The sequence below is a fragment of the Sphaerodactylus townsendi genome, linkage group LG11 (genome assembly GCF_021028975.2).
Source record: "Sphaerodactylus townsendi isolate TG3544 linkage group LG11, MPM_Stown_v2.3, whole genome shotgun sequence".
Lineage (NCBI taxonomy): Eukaryota > Metazoa > Chordata > Lepidosauria > Squamata > Sphaerodactylidae > Sphaerodactylus > Sphaerodactylus townsendi.
The window spans coordinates 29,456,582-29,478,612 of NC_059435.1; the positions used below are offsets into that span (position 1 = coordinate 29,456,582).

The 22,031-nt window shown below is 40.6% G+C and overlaps 1 protein-coding gene across 1 annotated transcript in view; it reads right to left on the bottom strand.

Moving 5' to 3' along the window:
- LOC125441134 (serine/threonine-protein kinase Nek11-like) overlaps positions 1 to 22,031 on the bottom strand; it is a 56,454-nt gene that overhangs the window by 13,880 nt on the left and 20,543 nt on the right. The window contains exons 3-4 of the mRNA XM_048511484.1: positions 21,733 to 21,881; positions 12,669 to 12,729 (exon numbers count right to left, since the gene is read on the bottom strand). Of these exons, the coding sequence (XP_048367441.1) occupies positions 12,669 to 12,729; positions 21,733 to 21,881 (210 nt within the window). The remainder of the gene's footprint in view (positions 1 to 12,668; positions 12,730 to 21,732; positions 21,882 to 22,031) is intronic.

Genomic DNA, 22,031 nt, shown 5'->3' on the forward strand with positions numbered 1-22,031 from the left:
ATGTATTAGAAGCCTTACCCTGAGACAGCGACAGAAGTCAATGTATAAGAAACTTTAAAGACTGAGAAAACTCAGTTTAGTTATGAGAATGTTACTCAGTGCAACCATAAGGGCCCTGTACCAATTTCATCTTTCACATACCGTATATATCCAACATTTTCTCAAGCTCCACAGGAGTTATCTTCCAATTCCCCAGCGTGAGAGGAATTTATTCCTGAAATGTTCTATGTGAGGAGTCTAGTAGAATTCAATAATCCCAAATTTGCACAAGTGTGCCATTGTGAACAAGTAATTTAATTCAGCTTAATTAAAGCAGGATAATATAACAGACAGAGAGTTGTCAGTAAAGGCATTTATATTGCAATTCTAATTTGCCAGCTGAATGCAAATTACTTAATTCTGACATGTTCTCCTCAGAGAGAAATTCGAATACTGATAAATTGCTTTTTTTTCTTCAACTACAGTCTTGCACTTCATCCTTTTATTCCCCAGAACTTAATCATACCTACAACTCTACAAATGATTCCAGGATTGCATCTTTTGTCAATATTTTTTAAAGGAAAATTACATCCCGCAAATATATGGGTAGTACTGGTACCATACTTTTTTTAACCTACAAAGATAAGTGACGTTAAGTCAGTGGACTATGCTCAACATTAAAAAAAAACCAAGCTCCTTTGGGTTAGCAGCTCTCATGTTGCAATCCACTGAACATGGGCCAGATATTTGGGGTTGCGGGGTGGGGGCTGGGAGAACTTTGCAGAAGAAAATCCTTAATGAATGCATACAGTCTACGGGTCTTATGTTATCTTACTGAGTTATGGGAAATTGTAAACTGAGATAATTTTAATGTTCCACAATTTTTGACATACCTTCCAGTTATTTTAACTATGTAACTGAAGCAACACTTGTCAATAGATGACTTTGTTCTGTCCCATCTATATATTATTTTTAATTTCACAGAAATTGGGGGAGATCCATCAGTACCTCATGGAACTAGAGAACACGGCTGTGCAAATTCATGGATTAAAAAATTGCCTATTAAGAGGAGAGGATTAATTTCCCCATCTTTGGTGCCAGACCTGTTATTTTCATTATGTGAAAGAGACCTTAAGATATTCGTATTTTTCATAAAAAGAAACAAAACACATTGTTTTTTTAAACACTGTTGTTGCAGTTTAATTGTAAATATATTTGTAAGATGCATCACAGAGGAAGTAGTTTACATACTTTTGCTCCAGCAATGTCCCAGATATTTTTATTGTTGCAATATTTCAGCTTCCTTTAAACTAAGAGTTTATTAAAGCCATCTTTCTCAGCTTTCCTGGGAAATCAAGCTAAATAACCAATTTTACTTTGATTTGCCTTCATTGTTGTCCTAGGTGGGCAGTCTCCACTTTAATTGGGAAAGGGGTAACTGGGATCGATAACTTGTTTATACCAGGATAATCCTGAGCGAAAATTCTCAAATGAACAGGCAGTTGTATAATTAACAAATTGAGTTTTATTAATAATAACTGAAAACAAGGAATATGTTTAGGCAATGAGCACACACAGAGACACAAAGTATATAAGGGCTGACTAGAACCAAAAGAAAGTGGAAAATGGATAGAGTTTCAAGGAAGGGTGATAGTTACCAGTCTTGAATAGATGTCCACTTAAAACAGTGAAGGAGGAAAATGACCTGCATTTTCAGAAGCTAAGAACCCACATGCAACTATGGATCCAGAACACGAACACACACACACACACACACACACACACACACACACACACACACACACACACACACACACACACACACACACACACACACACACACACACACACACACACACTATGAATGGCCAATATTTAGATCCCTAAATGGGACCTGAAGCAATATGACTTAAGCTGGCAAGAAAGCTGGAGAAACAGAAAAGGGATCATGTTCAGTGGCGTATTTGCCCAGGGACATGGACTAACCCATGTCCCTGGGTGCAACTAATCTGGTCACATAGGGGCACAAAATCAGCCCCCTATGTGACCAGATGCCTTCCTGCTCTTGGCTCCTCTTCCCACCCAGCAACCGGGACTCAAGAGAAACTGGCACCCTGGCTGCTGGACTGGAAAGAGGGGCTGTAGACCACCTCACAACTAAGTAGAGCTCTGCACGGGGGAGAGCGCCTGGAGGGGATTTTGCCTCCGGGCGCCATTTAACCCCCATACGCCTCTATGATTGCTTATGGGGGTTCCAAAAATAAGGAAGAGCTGAGTACAACTATATATTTTTCAGACTGAAAAGCCACCCAAGATTGGACCTTCCTGTTGGAATAAGCGACTTCTGCATGCCTGGACACTGGGGGGTGCTGTGTATCTCACTCTAACTGTGATGTTGCCTCTCTTGTTTGCCCTCCTTGTCTGGGCCAGGAAACCGCCCACTAACTTCCTTTCTTCCCCATGCTAGCTTCACTTCTGCTCTAGCCTTTGAACCGAGCGCATGGTCAATGGCAGCCTGCTCAGTGGGGCCTTTCCCACTGCAGCATCCACTCACTTCCACACACGTGATGGCGCGTTAGTTGTGCCCACTTGTGTCATAGGGAAAGTATTCTCTTTAGACTAGGGTTCTTTCTATCTACCTTTGCTTGGAACATAGTTGTGGAATGGAGGTGATTGAATAAATGTAAGTTTTACCTTTTACATTTATGTCTCTGGAGAAGTTTCTACAAACTGCATTCACACACACTACTGGGCATATCCATGACTCTAAACGAAATCTAACATGGTAGCAGGGGATGGTTGTTTTTGAAGCCCAGATATTTTAAAGTTGGAGCAGATTTTTTTTCCTTGCATGGCTTAGCAGCCATTGCCCCTTGGTTATTGTGTTTTCTTGCTCACCTGGCTCCTAAACAGGCCAGCGAGTAACAAAAGGTTGCATAGCCTGAAAGCTTGCTTCCCCTTTCTTGTGTGTGTGACTAATTGAGATTGCAGAGAAAGCCTTTTGCATTAAAATGGCTCAGCGTAAGGCAATTCTTGAGAAGCTTACAAGCCTGAACTTTAACTCATGGCTCTACAGAATTCAATCCCAAATAAAGGGAAGAGGGGCATAGGTTTTGTTTTAACTTACACCAAAACCAAACAAAGTGGAAATGAAGAGACTAGGATGGCAAAGAGCAGATGAAAAGGCCATGAAATGTAATTGTTAGTACTCTCACAAAGCTCACAACTGGTGTATGTTAAAGGACAAAGATTCTGCCAAAGAGACATGCTAGAAGCATTAAAAAAAGGGTCTTTGGAGAGCAAGACAGAAATAGCAAAAGTGAGTTTATTCAAAGAACTATTTTCAATCAAATTAAGCAAGAAAATGGAGGGATGCTGATTGCCATATATAGAGAAATTGCTGAATCCTTGATTGATAGAGTTAGCAACCACTGGCACAGTTCTGGAGGAAGAACTGAAAATTGGTTCCTGCTTTTAAGCTCATTGCCTGAGAAATATCTTCAGCTTTTTGTCTCTACTCGTAAATGGCAAAGACTGCACATTTGAGGTGAAATTCTAGGACTAACTAGGGTCTGAATTTCGCATGAAGCAGCAAGAGTATCTCTCTGAGAGCAGAGGGAAGAATGGCTCAAAGTTACATTGCCCAAGAAGCCAGAGGCAAGGGGCGGGAACTAAATCATTTGAATACAGAAAAATACAATCCCACAGGAAAGAGGGAGAAGAGGCCCACCCATCTGTTTCTAGTGTAATAAACCTGGTCACCTCCAGAGGGAGTGTCAGACGTAATAAGAATGCTGAGACTGGCAGACAAGCCATCTCACACTGCTTATTCACACAGACAAAGGGATTTTACTCCTAAAAATCCGTTCAACTTTGCACAAACCCCACATGATACAAACTAATGAAAAATATAAGCCTTGGATTATTGATAGCGGTGCTTCTAGGCACATGGCTTCAGATGTTGCTTTGTTCAATGAGTTAGACAGAGATGCTGGATGCAATGTGTATTTAGCCAATGGAAAACAGATCCCAGTGAATGGAAAGGGCAAAGTTACTTTACATTGCCAACTGGATGGTAATGGAACTGAGATTGTGGCTGAAAATGTCCTGTACATTGCAGACCTTGCGGCTAATCTGATCAGTGTCCCCACACTATCAGAAAAAGGATTTGCTGTTCACTTTGAGAATAATGTATGCACTATTTCACGCGATGGTGAGCTATATTCCACAGGTACCCTAAGAAATGGAGTCTTTGAACTGGACTGTGAGGAACCACAAGCCTGCACAGCCAAGGTAACTTCTACCCAGCAGTCTTTGGAGCTCTGGCATAGGAGGTTTGCCCACCGTGATAAAGAGGCCACCCTGAAGCTGAAAAGCAAGGACTTGGTAACAGGTATTTCCATAAAAGACTGTCCCAATGATAACCAATTGTGTGATTGTTGTTTAAGAGGAAAGGGAACTAGGCCTTCATTCCCAAAGCAAAGCCAAAGATGCTCTAAGCAGCCTCTTGACTTAATTCACTCCTGGATCTATGTGGGACCAATCAAACCAGCACCGTCCGCCAACTGGTAATAACACCTATCTGTTGTCTTTTATTGGTATTGACTACTTTCGAGATACACTGTGTATTGTTATTTGCTAAAAGAAAAGTCTCAGACTGAACAGAAATTAAGAGACTCATGTTGCTATGGTATCTAATAAAGTTTTAATAGGAAACCCAAGTGTTTTCAAACAGGACATGGGAGGTGAATACTAATTCCATTGTATCTATAAACAATTTCTTGAGTGGAACATGGGATCCAACACAGACTTACTGTAGCCCATTCGCCAGAACAAAATGGAATTTCTGGAAAGAAGAAATCGCTATATAATGGACATGATTCGGGTGCATGCTCATTGATTCAGGCCTTCCCCTGCAAGCACTGGGGAGAGGCAGCAATGACTGCAGTTTACCTACATAAAATAGATTGCACAACCAAAGCCACAGAAGCAACTCCATATGAGTTAAGTGGCATGGGCAGGAAACCAAATGTAGAACACATCAAGAAGTCTTTGGATGTAAAGCTTATGCTCACATACCAAAGAAGAAAAGAGATCCAAGCTAGACCCTACCTACTAAAGCAGGTATATTTTTGGGCTATTCTCCAGAAAAGTAAAGGATACAGGATTTTGATCCAGAAACTAACCAAATTACACTATATATGCAGAGTTGTGCAGTTTGTGGCGAAGCTTAATTCCAGAGATGGCAAGCCTGCCGCGGATGGATGACCCTTCATTCAGAGGGAGATGGCGATAGCAATGACCAGATGATCCTACATACGCCCAGAGGTCCCAGGATGACATCACCGTTGCAGATGCCAGCAAAATGCTCACTACCCTGAAGAGGGAGCAGGGGTGGAAATCCCAGACCTGGACAGGTGAGGCAGAGGAGTCACAGACTACTGCGGAGGCAGACAGACCTTTGGCCCTCAGGGCGCCTCTCATCGCTGACCTAACAACAAGGGAGTTCCAGCCGAGAAACTTACCTACCTTTGTAAGGCGCCAAGTCCACACTGCATGAACCAGCTTCATGGTCTGAGTTACAGCGAATGCCTGAACCAGGAAGCAAAGAAGTGGAAAGAGGCAGAACAAGAAGAAATGTCAGCTGCACTACATAAAACCAAACGTGGGACTCCTCACAGAACTACCTAAGGATAAAAAGCGTTACTCCGGTTGTAAAATGGGTTTTAAAAGCTAAACAAGATGCAGAAGGTCCAGATTGAGAGATATAAGGCCAGACTTGTTGCTAAAGGATTCTCTCTCTAGATCTATGGAACAGATTATGATCAGACTTTTGCACCTGTTGTAAAAAAAATATTCTCACAATTAGAATGCTCTTAAGCATTGCTGCATCTAGAAAAATGAGAACTGAGCATATGGACGTTAAAACCGCATTTTTGCATGGCGAAATTGAACAGGAGCTTTATATGGAAGCAACCACCAGAGGGTTCATAGATGAAAAGAATAAACATTTAGTCTGTAAACTTCAGAAAGGACTTTATGGATTGAGAACAAGCAGCTAAAGCTTGGTCAGATAAGCTATGCCAAGATGCTACTAAGTCCAGGACTTCCAAACAAGGCAATGCAGACCCCTGTCTTTATAGCAGGCACAGAAATGGGAGTATGGACATTTTATCCTGACATATGTTGGGATGACTTGATTACTTGCCATGAAAATGAAACTGACTGTGGTGCTGAGATTATATCCCAACTCAACAAGGAAGTAGAAGTCAAGCACCTGGGAGATGCCAGCTTCTACTTGGGGATCCAAATCGAACGTGAACCAGATGGAAGCTATCTTCTTAGCCAGAAGCAGAAAATATTGGAACTGCTACAGAGTCTGAACCTGGAAGGTGTCAATCCAATGCCTACCCCAATGTGTTCTGATTTCTACAGACAAGTACTACCTGATGACTTGCTACCTGACAACAATGATTACAGGACTGCAATAGGCAAGCTTTTGTACTTAGCAATGACAACCAGACCTGACATTGCTACAGCTGTGAGTATATTGTCCAGAAGGGTTAGCGCACCCACCACAAGAGACTGGACTGCTGTTAAACGAGTGGTGAGGTACTTAATTTATTTATTTATTTATTTATTTATTTATTTATTTATTTATTTATTTATTTATTTATTGTTTCGATTTATAAACCGCCCCATCCCCTGGGGGCTCTGGGCGGTGAACAACATTCACATATACAATTAATTAAATCGATAACAACAATATAATACTAAAAACCATTAAGAGGTACTTTAGACTTTAAACTGAAACTGCCAGCAACTAAAGATCCCACACTATTGGGATATGCTGATGCAGATTGGGCTGGAGAAAGAACAGATCTAAGATCTACCAGTGGCTATGTGTTTTTCTATGGGGAAAGTGCTGTAAGTTGGGCTTAGCCGTAAACAAAGTGTTGTTGCTCACTCATCTACTGAATCAGAATTAGTATCAGTTTCTGAGGCATGTAGAGAATTACAGTGGCTTTTAATGTTGTTAGAAGATTTTGGTATTGATGAACCTTTACCTGTACAAATGCTAGAAGATAACCAGAGTTGTATAGCTCTTTCTCTTTCAGAAAAGAACAGTGCACGTACTAAACACATTGGAATTAAGGATCAATATGTAAGACTCTTACAGGCAGAAGGAACTGTGAAACTTCGCTACTGTCCTACTGATATGATGACAGCAGACATCTTGACCAAACCACTGCCAAGAGACAAGTTCCAAAGCCTGCGTGACAAGCTGAACATTGTATACCTGGAAAGCATGCAGTGTCGAGAGGGAGTGTTGGAATAAGCGACTTCTGCATGCCTGGACACTGGGGGGTGCTGTGTATCTCACTCTAACTGTGATGTTGCCTCTCTTGTTTGGCCTCCTTGTCTGGGCCAGGAGACCGCCCACTAACTTCCTTTCTTCCCCATGCTAGCTTCACTTCTGCTCTAGCCTTTGAACCGAGCGCATGGTCAATGGCAGCCTGCTCAGTGGGGCCTTTCCCACTGCAGCATCCACTCACTTCCATACACGTGATGGCGCGTTAGTTGTGCCCACTTGTCATAGGGAAAGTATTCTCTTTAGACTAGGGTTCTTTCTATCTACCTTTTCTTGGAACAAAGTTGTGAACTGAAGATGATTGAATAAATGTAAGTTTTACCTTTTACATTTATGTCTCTGGAGAAGTTTCTACAAACTGCATTCACACACACTACTGGGCATATCCATGACTCTAAACGAAATCTAACACTTTCAATGTCCTGGAGCAACCTTCAGCAGCACACAAAATGTTGGGCACATTTGTTGGGCAGAGGGAAAACTGACCAGAGAGTGAAACGGTCGAGCAGGAAAAAATAAGACACCTCCTGAGCTCTGCAGCGGTCATCTTGCAGGTGCCTTAAGGAAAAATGGTGCACTTAAAAATGTTTTTTTAAATGATGCCTTGAGCTAAAATAAGGCATCTTAAGGATGTCTTGGGGAAAAAAGCTGTGCAGAATTCTTTCCCAAAACGCCTTTTTTAAAGGTCCCCAGGATGTCTTAGTGCACTGTGTAGAACAGACCACTGTGCATTGCTTGCTCAATCTGCTTTCAAAATCGCTTCAGAACACATTTGTTCAAAACAATTAGAGTGGACAAGAGAAGCTCCTATGTAATGTATAACATCTAATAGTTGCATAAGTTGAGACATGATGCAAGAAATAAAGCAGTCACAATTTGCCATTCTTTATAGATGCATTGCATTGTGTTGCAACTTGCAATCAGTAAATGTTTAATGAACATTAACATTCATTAATGTTAATGGACTGAATACTGATCTTTTAAAATTCAACAAATTGCTTAATGCATTTAGCAAAAAACACCCCTCACTCTAAGTACATTATTTACATTTTAACTTGCACCAGATATAATGTTCTATTTATGTGACAGTCCTTCTTGAAATTGTTTAAACTTACAAAGGGGGGTGAGGATGGAGTTTCTACACTAGAAAGTCAGTGTTTAAAATACAATCCCTCTGCTTTTTCACCAATGTGATACCATAAATTACAATACTTGCATCTGGACTAGCTGGGTTCCAATCTGCCACAGAGATCACTAGGCAATCTTAGACCAGTCATTTCCCCTCAACCTACTGCAGCTTTAACACAAGGAAAAGGGATCATGTGCCTTGAGTTCCTTAGACATAGAAGAAGGGTGGGATATTTTTAAAAAGCAAATACTAAACACAATCAGCTACCAGTTGTAATATTGCAGGTGCCTCTTATTTTCTTGGGTGGTTGCCACATGGGGAGGGGCTCATGTGATTTCTTCATTGCTGATTTGGCTCCAGATAAAGCACATTGGCAATGGACCAGCCACATGGCAGGGTTCCGTGCAGTTTCACTATCCCAGTCCACCAGTGGTCACCTTATACCTTTGGGCCACTAGGACTTTTGTAACTAAAAAAAAGTCAGCACTAGTATAATGATAAGTGTAAATAGATTCTGTGAATTCCCAGCTTTGCTAGTGCATACTGCATTTAAAAGTTCTGAAAAGTTAACATTTTGGGAGTGAGATGTTATTTAATTTTTAAAAATGTCCTACTCCATGACATGTAATGTAAAAATATGATTTTGACATATACAGAAACAAGGTAAAGCACAAAACATATTTAATGAAAACTTAACTTTTCGAAACATTTTTAGAGGAAGGACCAAATTCTGCAAAAGTAGCATTTGTCCTCCCAGCTCTAATGCAAATTCACTTGTTTGCTTAACAAGGAACAGGTACACTTGGAAAAAGGTGTTTCTCTCCTATTCACGGAACACCATTCTTCATTTAAAATCAGCTTCAAAAGGAGGGTCTTAGTTGAGGGTCTCACATCAGGCATCGATTAGGTTCACTTCCACTGGACTTTAGGGCCACCTGTTGTTACAGTCACTTAAATTCTGGCCAAAAAATTAGATATTCTTATATAGGTGTTATAGTGCTTTGTCTTTCTAGGTCTTTGTTTAAAAAAACATAATGTCTATCTTCAGGTAAGTGTAATTCACACAAAACATTGAACACTATCTCTAAGACAGTCTCTCATTAGAGTGTCTCTCTCACATGGTGCTTCTCATAGAAGGATGGCTAGAAGGATGGCTGCTCTTCCTCAGGAAGCGCCAATCTGCTCTCTCTATACCCTCCCTTAGGAACTTTTCTGCTCCATATGTGAGTGGGGTTCTCTTCAGAGAAAACTACCAAGCCACCAGTGTGATTAGTCAGTGTTACTGTGTTATGGTTAACTCCTGGACTTTGGCACAGATTTCCTAACTGAAATCTGTCCTCCCCAGCTCTTAATCAGAGTACAATAGCTCATGCTGAACTGGCCTTCAGCTACCAGAGAACAGAGCTGCAACAGAACAACCATTCACTCTGGTTATCAATTTAGTTCTCCCTCAGAACCCCCTGTCCTCTGATTATAGAAGGCTGTGCAGTTCTCTCAGCCAATCATGTGGAGTTCCAGATTAACCCTTTGGACTCTAAACATTCTAGTCCCTGAATGTGCCTAAGTGTCTGTATATGTTGTACCAGTCCTCTGCCAGCTCATCTAATGAGTCATTTAGAGGCATCCAGACCACGGTAACAGTTCAAACATCTATCATTTAGAATCTGATTGCTAGTATATCAACACAAAATGAAACCTTCACTAGATATGCATATTCACAGTTAATTATAACAGACAGCAATTTAGGGGTTAAGTTTAACACACAATTAAATCCACAGTTACCACAACTTTATCTAATGTGAGATATGGTATATTAACTGAGAGTGATCTATCCTATCTAACCCCAAATGAATTAATTAATTTTAATGCTGTTCCTTTCATTGCAACATGTGTTAATATCAATTGAAATCAATTGAGTATGACCTTATGTGCTAAGAGATAAATAGCAAAATTTTATTTTAATCAAGTTTTTCCTACATGTGGGACTTCAATTATAATTATTATTCAGAGTTTTTAATTTTGTCATACCATCAACAGACTATAGTGACCTTTCTGAAAGCGATTATGAATGTTCCAATAAATGGTGATCTTATTCCTCTATTTATACCCCTTTTAAATCAAATATATATGCTGATTGGTGTGCCTCCTTTGTACATTCAGAAAACAAACAAAAAGCCCCCAGGTTTTAACAGCTTTGCTTACTTGAAACAAGTACCACGGTAATCAGCAAGATTCTAAGCAAAGAGGGTTATGATTGGAGCACAAAAGGCCACTAGCATAAGATTCAGTTGTTTTTAATGGGGCATAACAGTGCATTTAAGATTAGATAACCAACCCATTCACTCTTGTATTATGAATCTATAGTCCTAGCATAGTTATGAAATACATCACATCTCTGGTCCATGAAGTTTAGTGCAGTTGGTGCCTTTTTTCATGGTCTCAAGTAAAACCAACAAATCAAAGGGAGCTATACCCAATCCGTAAAACCGGCTGGGAACCTAGAAGGATGGGTCACAGTAATTAAAAATATGATAAAGATATGTATTGTCAAAGGCTTTCACGGCTGGAATCACTGGAGTGCTGTGTGATTTCCGGGCTGTATGGCCATGTTCTAGTAGCATTCTCTCCTGACGTTTCACCTGCATCTGTGGCTGGCATCTTCAAAGGATCATCAGATCCTGCATCTGTGGCTGGCATTTTCAGAGGATCCTCTGAAGATGCCAGCCACAGATGCAGGCGAAATGTCAGGAGAGAATGCTGCTAGAACACGGCCATACAGCCCAGAAACCACACAGCACTCCAGTGATAAATATATATTTATTACTAAGTGCAATTGCACTTTATTAGAATTAGACACTTAAGCCTCAGAAGGTAAATTACATACATAGACGGTATCACGTAAAATGGCTGAACTGCCACTGTGAAATTCATTGGGAATTTCCTAAGTGAAATGTTATGTTACATTCAGTATTTTGTCAGCTTTTGCATTGGATCTCATGACATATTTTCATTCATGTAACGGTTACCCCTTATAATTTTAAGAACAATTCTCTTGCTTTGCTTATCTGTTGATTACATAACATTAAAGTTTTGTCAGAGTGGTTTATCCACAAGCCCCCACCTTCTTCACCACAATTCCTCACATTTCTATAAAGCACAAAAGGAACTTCAATCAAATCTACATTAAATCCTTAAATAAATCTTTCTAACTGGGTGACTGTTTTCACTCCTTTTTCTATGTATGCAATATTTTAATGGCTTCAAATGATGACATTTTCGAGAAATCTACCCACAGTTTTCATTGCTTCGTGCAGATAATGTTATTTCCAACCTGCAATTTATGATCAAATTACAAGTTGTTAAAGGGAAACATGAACACACGAAGCTGCCTTCTACTAAGTTAGTCCACTGGTTCATCTAATTCAGTGTTTTCTTTTGACTAATAGCAACCCTCCAGAGTCTCAGACAGAGGGTCCTTTCTGACAAGGAGTCTTTTTGCAGAAACCTTTTAAAACGTTTTGAGGCTGCAAATAAAACGTTTCCTCCATGGGGTTCCACATTTGTTTTTAACAGCCCCCCCCCCCAAAAAAAAAACAATTTTATTTGCAGCTTCAAAATGTTTTAAATGTATCCCCTTTTAAAATGATTCTCTAGTTGAAATGTTTTGAAAATGTCTTCAGTTGCTGTGCGATCTATTTACTACATTTGCCACACTTCTCTGCTTTCCCTGAACTTTGTCCTGGGCACCATTTTCCCTCACCTGTTTATTTGCTCATTTCTAGGGTTTTTTTTTCTAAATTTCTTTTAGGGAGGGTAATCTTTAAGGTATTGATTATAGGAGCAGTAGAGAATTGCAGAAAGGAGCTTTGAGGTACTGAAGAATCGATTCAACACCACTCAAAGCAAAAGGGAAATAATCACACAGTGGTGGCCAGGAATTGTTTCAAGGGGGTGAGTATGGACATACATTGTGGTAAAAGGGGGGACTGAAAAATGTTTTCAGTGATTTGTGTAGAAAGTGTCACCATTTAACTGAGATATTGTAATAGAACACATGAGGGATTTTACCTCAGACTTTCAGCTTGGAAAACAATTGGTCTGCCAGTGTCCCCTTCTGTAAATAGCAGGAGACAGATAGAAAATGAAATACCTATGCAGGCCTAAGTTGGAAAGAATATATCATCTCACCTAAAGAGCTGGTATTTAGGATGCTCTCCATATAACTGACCATCGCCTCAATATCGCTTTCCTGTAAGCAGAAGAAAAAGTTTTGAATCACCTATTTCTACAGACTTTGAACCAATAAACAGTGATCTTTGTTGCAATTTAGTAGCTAAACACAGAAAGTGATGGTGCACACAGCAGACAATATTGTTTAAAATACCCACAAGAACAATTCAAGAACTGTCACAAGTCTAATCAATTACCCTTCTGCTTCATCATTGTTTCTTGACAGTAACCTCAAGTAAATTCAGAGATTGGGTAATAGCCTTTATTTTTAAAAAAAATTGTACCCCATCCAATTCCTGGCCAAAGTTGGGCTCAGGGTGGCTTACAAATTTAAAATCACAATATCAATATAACAAGTGTCATAAATTAATTGATTAAATAAATCTAATTAATTAATGGATAAAATAAATAAACAATGCCAAAATGACATTGTTTTGCCCCTTAAAAATCAACTTCTGTACAAAATCTAAAATATAATATATACATAGATGGCGATGAATTAATAAATGTAGACCAAAATACAACTCAACCCCTCTCTCTATTTCTTTATTTACTGAGGGGAAAAGGGGGGGGGTAGCAATGCACCAAACGGAAGATGCTAGATCAGTGGTTCTCAACCTTCCTAATGCTGCGACCCTTTAATACAGTTCCTCATGTTGTGATGACCCCCACCCTAACATTTATCCATTTTACAGATGGAGAACACTGATGCAGAGTGTCTTAGGTGATCCCTGTGAAAGGGTCGTTCGACCCCCAAAGGGGTCCTGACCCCCAGGTTGAGAACCATTGTGCTAGATGTTCTTTGTGGCTTTTAAAAATTTTTATTTTTGGCTTGGGAGACCATCTTTGTAGTTGAAAAATCCATCGCTGTTGTTAATCCTAAAGCCAGAGATATTCATTAAGATAATATTTCTGGGTATTCTTCTTTGTGATCACAGAGAGACATACGTGCAACATAATCAGTTTGCATTATTTAGTTTTCCCTTTCGCAGACAATTAGTGACCATTAATTGATTTATGAACGCCATAATCATAAGGACGGGAAGTAATCAATTAGGTTGCAAAACAGAAAGAAAAAAATGCAGACAAAAACTTTATTAAATTTGACTTTGTTCTGAGCAATATATAGTAAGTGACCCTTTGAGAGGGTCACTGCTGGATTTTTATGGGGAGAATTCGCACAATATTAAGTACTATGCGAAACTCCAATTTAAATGCCACTTGGAGTTGATGGTGAAAAAGGAATGACTAAGTAATTAAAAAGTATCCAACTGTGGAAGCTTAAGTTATAGAAGTGTATCAGGAGGAAAACATTTTTTAGTTTTTATGTTGGCATAAACATGAACAAGCAAAGGAGGTATGAAGGGTAGGTCAGTGTTGAATCAGCATTATTATCTGTAGTGCAATCCTACACAGTGTTATACTATTCTAAACCCGCTAAATTCTGTGAAATTAGGAGGGTGCAACTCTGGTTAGCTTTGCACGGCTCATCTGGAATAGTCATGATTTCTGCATACTGCTTTTACAGAAGATTCAGGCATTGACATGTTAAACACTCTCACACATAAGCACTCACTCAGCTACAGTGAAAAAAGAATGGATAGGGCAATGTCCAGCACCCCCTACTGAGGCACTGAAGCAAACTGTTGAAGGAAGGAGCAGCTCATGTTCTGGAAGATTCCGTGGTCCATATGGGGCTGCAGAGGGGTCCCAAAATAGAACCATACATACCGTATATACTCGCGTATAAGTCGACCCGCATATAAGTCGAGGCACCTAATTTTACCACAAAAAACTGGGAAAATGTATTGACTCGAGTATAAGTCGAGGGTGGGAAATGCAGCAGCTGCTGGTAAATTTCAAAAATAAAAATAGATGCCAATAAAATTACATCAATTGAGGCATCAGTAGGTTAAATGTTTTTGAATATTTATTTCAAAGAAAAACAGTAAACTGGCTCTATAAGTGGAAAAGAGGGTCAACAAGAACAATATGGTATCAACAATAACTTTAAAAGTACAAAAATCTTAGCTCAACCAGCAACCAAGATAAAACACAAGAGTTAAAATCCTCCAAAACTGGATTCCTCATCATCATCTGTATGTCCAAATGTAACCCAACTTAGATTTTAAGAGGGATATTATCAGAAATGAAAAATCTACTATTAGCTTCCATTGTGTAAACAATGGGGGATGGGGCATCCCCTTTGGGGGCAATAACTTTGGATCCCCCTGACCCAAACTCTAACCAAACCTGGCTGGTATCATAAAGAGACTCTCCTGATGAGACCAGCCAGGTTTGGTGAAGTTTGGTTCAGAAAAGGTCCAAAGTTATGGACCCTCAAAAAGGGTAGAGCCCCAATCTACTAATAACTCCCATTGAAAACAATGGGGATATGAGGGGCACCTCATTTGGGGAGTGCATAACTTTGGACCCCTGAACCAAACTTTACCAAACTTGGCTGGTATCATCAGTAGTGTCTTCTGAGGGTACCCTGAAATTTTGGTGCCGCTAGCATAAAAACTGCGCCCCCTGCTGGCCGGCAAAGTAAAAACACAAAAAATTTTAATGACCCGCATATAAGTCGAGGGGAGCTTTTTCAGCATTAAAAATGTGCTGAAAAATTCGACTTATACATGAGTATATACGGTATATAACTGTTAATAACTAGATACATAACTAAGTCAAATAAAAACAAATGTACACAATACTTGGATACAGGGCCCTGACCTGGATAGCCCAGATTAGCCTGATCCCTTCAGAACTTGGAACTAAAGCAGGGTCAGCCATGGTTAGTAATTGGACGGAAGACCACCCAGGAAGTCTAGGGTTGCTATGAAGAGGCAGGCAATGGCAAACCACTACTGAACATCTCTTCTTGCCATAAAAACTTTATGATCACCATAAATCATCTGTGACTTTACAGCAATAGAAAACTTTATAAAGAATAACCAGAAATGGATTAATGGGCTTGATCTAGTCTATTTTTAAAAGACTTTGCGCACAGGTTTCAGAATGAGAGAGGGAGAGAGATTTAAACATTTGCTCAAGTTTTTAATCACAATCAACAGGTCTTCAAAGTGCTTAAATTTAGCTGGCTTGCATCCCTTTTGATGTTAAACATTACTTGCACGTCCGCATCTTTATCATGAATTAATCCCCAAATATCTAAAATCATGCTGACCCCAAAAGAAATGGGATAAGCTAATGCAACCAAAGCATTTTCAGACTTGCTGCAGGGAATTGATAATATATGGAGGGGTGTTAATATGTCAGAAAAAAAGAGCCTTGTGTTTGTTCTCACTAATTCGGGATCCTTTTTATTTTTAGAAACAGCATATTAGCATACTTAAAAATGAAAAGTTGGATAAATTGGCCAGATGCTTCAGCCTTGTGGCTCCTAAATATATGATTCATGCAGAGAAGAATTCTGTAATGAAGTCAACACTTGCTCTTGTATAATGCCTATTTATTAGAGGAAATGTTGCATAGAAATTCCTGATGGATTGTATCTTTAGATTAGAGAATAAGTTAGTAATTCACTGTCCCTTGCTCTTTTCTTCCTTGCATTTTTCACTTATTCCTATCAAGCTTCTGACCAAGTTGGCTGTTCTCAGGGCCGAAACAAAAAGGTGTACTTTATTGGAGTTGGTAATTCATGGTTCCACCTCATACTGTACGCCCACTACTACATTGTGGTTCTTATGGCACCCTGTGTATGGGACGGGAGAATGGGGAACATGAGAAGTCTGTTCCAGGCTACATGGTTCCCACCGACAGCCACACAGTGCCATCTGTCATAACACAATCAACTGCATTGTTGCAGTCCAATAACAAAATGATCAGCACTCTCTTGCTCCTACATGTAGTTAAAATGATATTTTCTTCACCAGTATTATTCCTGCTGTCCACTGCAAACTCTTGTTGTGCCTGGCTCCCATTCAAAATGACTTTAATGCCTATTCAGCTCAAAGAGGAACGAGTATTTGACATTTCTAATGGCAGATACACCCAATCAATTAACCTGACAGTGCAGATGAACAAGCTGAGGTGGTCGGGCTCTTGATTCACCCCACGACTGGAAGAACCATTCTGAAACCATCTAAATTCATTGTGTAACAGGACCAAATTTTAATCAAAAATGTTGAAAGCTTCTACACATTCAAAAGTTATAATTATATTAGGCCACGGTCTTTTCAACTTAGGAAACCAAAAGCTAAGACTCTTCTGATGTTGGGGAACTGAGATTCAGAAAAGCAGGATCAAAGGTACTGATATGAGAGGAAAGCAATGCGAGTGCCTTGTTTTATTCATATGGTGCTAAATACACATGTACCAGAATGTTCCCCCCTTGCCTTGTATAGCAGCTTCATCCATTAATGACAAAATGTATGTGTGTGTGTGTGTTGAGGAGAAAACAAAATGGCAAAAAAGTAGAATCAAATTGACAGAGGTGCCAATAAAACAGCTTCCATTTCCTTCCAGCCGTAATTTTTCTTGTCACAGAAGAGTAAACCACTGACATGACAGTATGTCATTCTGTCGAAATCTGACCGCCAACACTGAGTTTTCTGTTCATTTTAAAAAATTGTTTACAGCAGATGCCCATTAAATACACTGAATACTAGTCAGATTAAGGGAAAACTATTGATTAACTCCTAATGACAGAATTTCTTTTCATGCTGGAATGAAGTCAAAGAAAATAATTTAAATACTGGAACTTCAGGGGCAAGTGGAATATGAGAAATACTGTTGAAAGGGAGAAATCACGATTTCCAGTACACAACAAAGAGTTTCCAAGGGGAAAAGTGTAAAATTTCTGAAACAAATCATATTCTGCTTTTCTTTGACTAGATCTCATAGGCTCATTCCGCACATGCAGAATAATGCACTTTCAAACTGCTTTCAGTGCTACTTGAAGCTGTGCAGAATGGCAAAATCCACTTGCAAACAGTTGTGAAAGTGGTTTGAAAACGCATTATTTTGCGTGTGCGGAAGGGGCCATAGCCAGGATAGCAGATTCTGGTTCAAGTCTCGCCTAAGATATGGACTTACTAAGTTAGTGTAGGGAATGATTACTTACATTGCACTATTTGGGTTTAGTGATTCTGTAAAAACCAGAGCTCGGTATATAGTCCAGATCAGCAAACCAGAGCCTATAGCTTCATGTATCATCTGTTTTAAGCAGATTTATACTGTGTCACAAGTATCAATCTATTCTTGTAAATATATACAAATCTATAAATCTATACAAGCCTCACTACTTGGAAGAAGAGATAAGAATATAAAATGAGCTCTGCTGGATCAGATCAAAGGCCCATTTAATCCAGCATTGTGTTCACACAGTCGTTGACCAACTGCTGCTAGGAAGCTCATAAGCAGGACAACTACAACAACACCCTCCCCCACTCCTGTTCCCCAGTAACTGATAAGAGTGGCACACTACCTCTGGTGCAGGAGGAGGAAGGTAGCCATTGATAGCCCCTGTCCTCCATAAACTTGTCCACAATCCTCTTAAAACCTTCTAAGTTGGTGATCATCACCACGTTCTGTGGCATTCCAGAGTTCCACAGTTTAGGCACTATATGAAGAAGTACTTCCTTTGCCTGCTCTGAACCACACAGCTTTCAGCTTCAGAGGTTGGCTCTGAGTCCCACTTTCACGAGAAAGGGTGAAAAGGTTCTCTCTGCCCACTTTTCTACACCATGCATAATGTCATAGACCTCCGTCATGGAAACAATAATAGAAATCCATGAGGAGAGTGATGCGTAGTCCCTCTTTTCATCAACATTAGGGAATGTCTCCAAAAAGCTTGTAATAGCAGGATTGTGATGAAATAGTGCAGACATGGAAATCCACATGGCACATGGCAAGTGCTATCAAGTGATGGAAAATGCTATCAAGTCACAGCTGACTTATGGCAACCTTGTAGTGTTTTCAAAGCCAGGGACATTCGGAGGTCGTTACCCATTGCCTTTCTTTGCATAGAGATTCTGGTATACCTTGGTGGTCTTCCATCAAATACTAACCCTGCTAAGGTTCTAAGATCTGATGAGATCAGGCTAGTCTGGGCCATTTGGTCAGGGACAAACATTTGGTCAGGGATAAATATTCGTTCTGTAATGTATTGTATGGTTTTAAGAGCCTGCAGCTGTTGCACTGTAATTGGTAATTAGTAAGTGTGTTATATTGAGCACAGCTGCAGAGTGATTTTAAGCTATGTGTGAGTAGCAGCTATGGAATAAAGTACTATGTTTTGTTCCTCCGACTCCTGTTTCTTGAGACATGACAATTGGCGACGAGGATAAACTTATGACGAGTCTAGCAAGTTTTGTGAAGCAAGGACTGTGAGTAAATTATGGCCTTTCAAGGGCAGCTGGAACAGTTTAATTTGGAGTTTCCTTTGAAGTGGCAGAGTTATGAGGCCCGATTGGAATTTTATCTTCTGGCAAATGGTATAACAGACCCAGAAAGGAAAAGAGCCGTGTTTTTGAGCCTCTGTGGTGAAGGGGTGTTTGACCTCGCCTCAGCATTGATAGCGCCAAGAGACTTATCAGCAACACCGCTTGTAGAAATACTGACTGCATTAAGGAACCATTTCATTCCCCAACCGTCAGAAATAGCTAGACGGAGTGTTTTTATAAACGTGATCAGGAGGGGACTGAAAGCATTGCAGATTATGTTGCAGTCTTACGGCGGTTGGCACAACAATGTAATTTCTCCAATTTGGAAGAAATGTTAAGGGATCGTCTGGTCTGTGGCCTGAGAGAGGCACCATTGCAAAAGTTGCTGCTGGCAAAGACAGACTTGACTTTTCAAACGGCATACCAAGAAGCCTTGAATTTTTGAACTTGCTGCAGCCTCTACTCGGGAGGTGCGACAAGCCAGGAGCCCACAGAGATTGCAAACAGCTGGCAGTGGGACTGTAGACCCGGGTAATGGTGAAATTCAGAGACTGCAGCATGGTGCAATGAAGATGGGAAGACCACCACAACAGAGGGGAGGACGTAAACAGAGAAATGTATGAGTTGTGGTGGGCCCCATGAGAGAGAAAGGTGTAAATTTAAAGAGGCACAATGTTTCTGTTGTAAACGTGGGGGCATATTGGGAGAGTGTGCAGAGAAAAAAGGCATCAGGGACCAAGAAGACATGTTCCCGGCTCATCTGCTACACACTCTGTGGATGCACCTTGCTGTCCCCATGTAGCTGGCTTGACTGGCCAACCCCACATGAGCAGTGTGATGGTGTTTACGCAGCTGATGTAATTAACCACGTGCAACCCGAGATTCAGCGTAAGTTGTCGGTGACTGTGAAGATCCAGGATGTCCCTAGTGTGATGGAAGTGGATTCTGGGTCAGCATTCTCCATCGTTTCATGGGACACTTATAAAACATTTTGCCCACAGGGTGATTTGGACATTCAATCTTGTGACTTACCACTTACGGATTATCAAGGACATAGGGTACCTGTGGTTGGCATGTGTAATGTCCATGTAAAATATCATATGTTTGATGGATGTTTGAAATTGTTAATAGTGGAAGGAAGGCGGACGAGCCTCTTGGGGTTGGACTGGTTTGGGAGGTTGGGAATTGCAATTACTGGAATTCATGAGGTTAGCAAGTTAACATGGGAGGTGCTAGTGGAAGAATTTAAGAGTGTGTTTGCTGAGGGACTGGGGCAGTATAAGGGTCCATCTATATCATTGTATCTTGATCCTTCAGTACCCCCAATACGTCTAAAATCACGCCGTATTCCATTTGCTTTGCGCTCTAAAGTGGATTCATATTCCAAATGGCTAGAAGTAGTGCCAGTAATGTCAATGACATCACAAACAGTAATTAGGGCACTGCGTAAGTTATTTGCAACCCATGGCCTCCCGGATACGGTGGTATCGGATAATGGGACAGCGTTTGTATCTAAGGAGTTTAGAGTATTCCTGGCTAATGGTGTTATTCGCCAGGTTACCTCGGCCCCTTTTCATCCGGCTACGAATGGGCAGGCAGAAAGGATGGTGCGTACAACAAAGGATGCATTGCGGCGAATAGTAGAGGGGGATTGGCACCGTCGGTTGGCGAATTTTTTGTTAACACAGCACATAACACCGTGCACAGCCACCGGGAGGAGTCCTGCGGAGTTGCTAATGAATCGGAAACTTACGACGTTGCTGGACCGAATGCATCCCGATTCAGTTGATGATCGTCCGCGAAAAGAAGACCAAGTGTTGAAAGCACCTCGGACATTTGATAGGGATGACACGGTGTATGTCCGAAATTATGGAGCAGGTCCGTGTTGGGTCCCAGCAGTTGTGAGGCAGCCAACAGGGCCCTTGTCTTATAGGGTGGAAACTGAAGAAGGGCAGGTGATCCGCAGACATGTTGACCAAGTAAGGAAGAGAGTGCCAGGTCCAACAGTAGATCAGGAACCCCAGGTCCTTGAGGAATCTAGGGCGTTAAGGGGGCAGATGGAGCTGCAGGATGAGGAAGCAGTAAATAGTCCAATTGTCCCCGAGGAACCTGGGGCGTTAAGGGCGCAGACGGAGATGCAGGATAAGGAAACAGCAAAGGGTCCAATTGTTTTGCAGAACCAGGAACAAACACAGACTCAGGAGCCAGAGCGGGAGCTGAGACGATCGCAGCGAAAGAGAATCCCACCAGATTATTACAGGAGTTAGGGGGAAGGGGTGTAATGTATTGTATGGTTTTAAGAGCCTGCAGCTGTTGCACTGTAATTGGTAATTAGTAAGTGTGTTATATTGAGCACAGCTGCAGAGTGATTTTAAGCTATGTGTGAGTAGCAGCTATGGAATAAAGTACTATGTTTTGTTCCTCCGACTCCTGTTTCTTGAGACATGACAGTTCTAAAGCAAAAATTTTAAATATTCCTAAGAAATATTCCTGAGATTTCAGGACTAAATACACAAAGTAGGGACTTCCAAAAATTCAGTGTGCCTTTCTATTATATTTGTTTGCTATTCTCAAATTATCCTTGATGTTCAGCAGTTATCAGAAGGGTGTCTACATACCTGCTGATTTGTTCTACAAACAGTCTGTGACATATCCCTCTCTTCCACTTCTGTCACTACTTCCTCCTCCTCCTCCTCACTGGTTTCTGAACATGAATCAAACACATCATTGTAATACTCTTCTGCAATGAGTGGATCTTCAGGAATCCCTGTTTTTTTTGGGGGGGGGAAACAAGGAGGGGTGGGACAATATAAGAAACAATTCCCACTCAAGCAATTACTTGTCAAGTGTCTATTTTATCCATAAACGTGTCTATTTCATCTATTCATTCATTCAAATCATCCATAAAAAGTATATG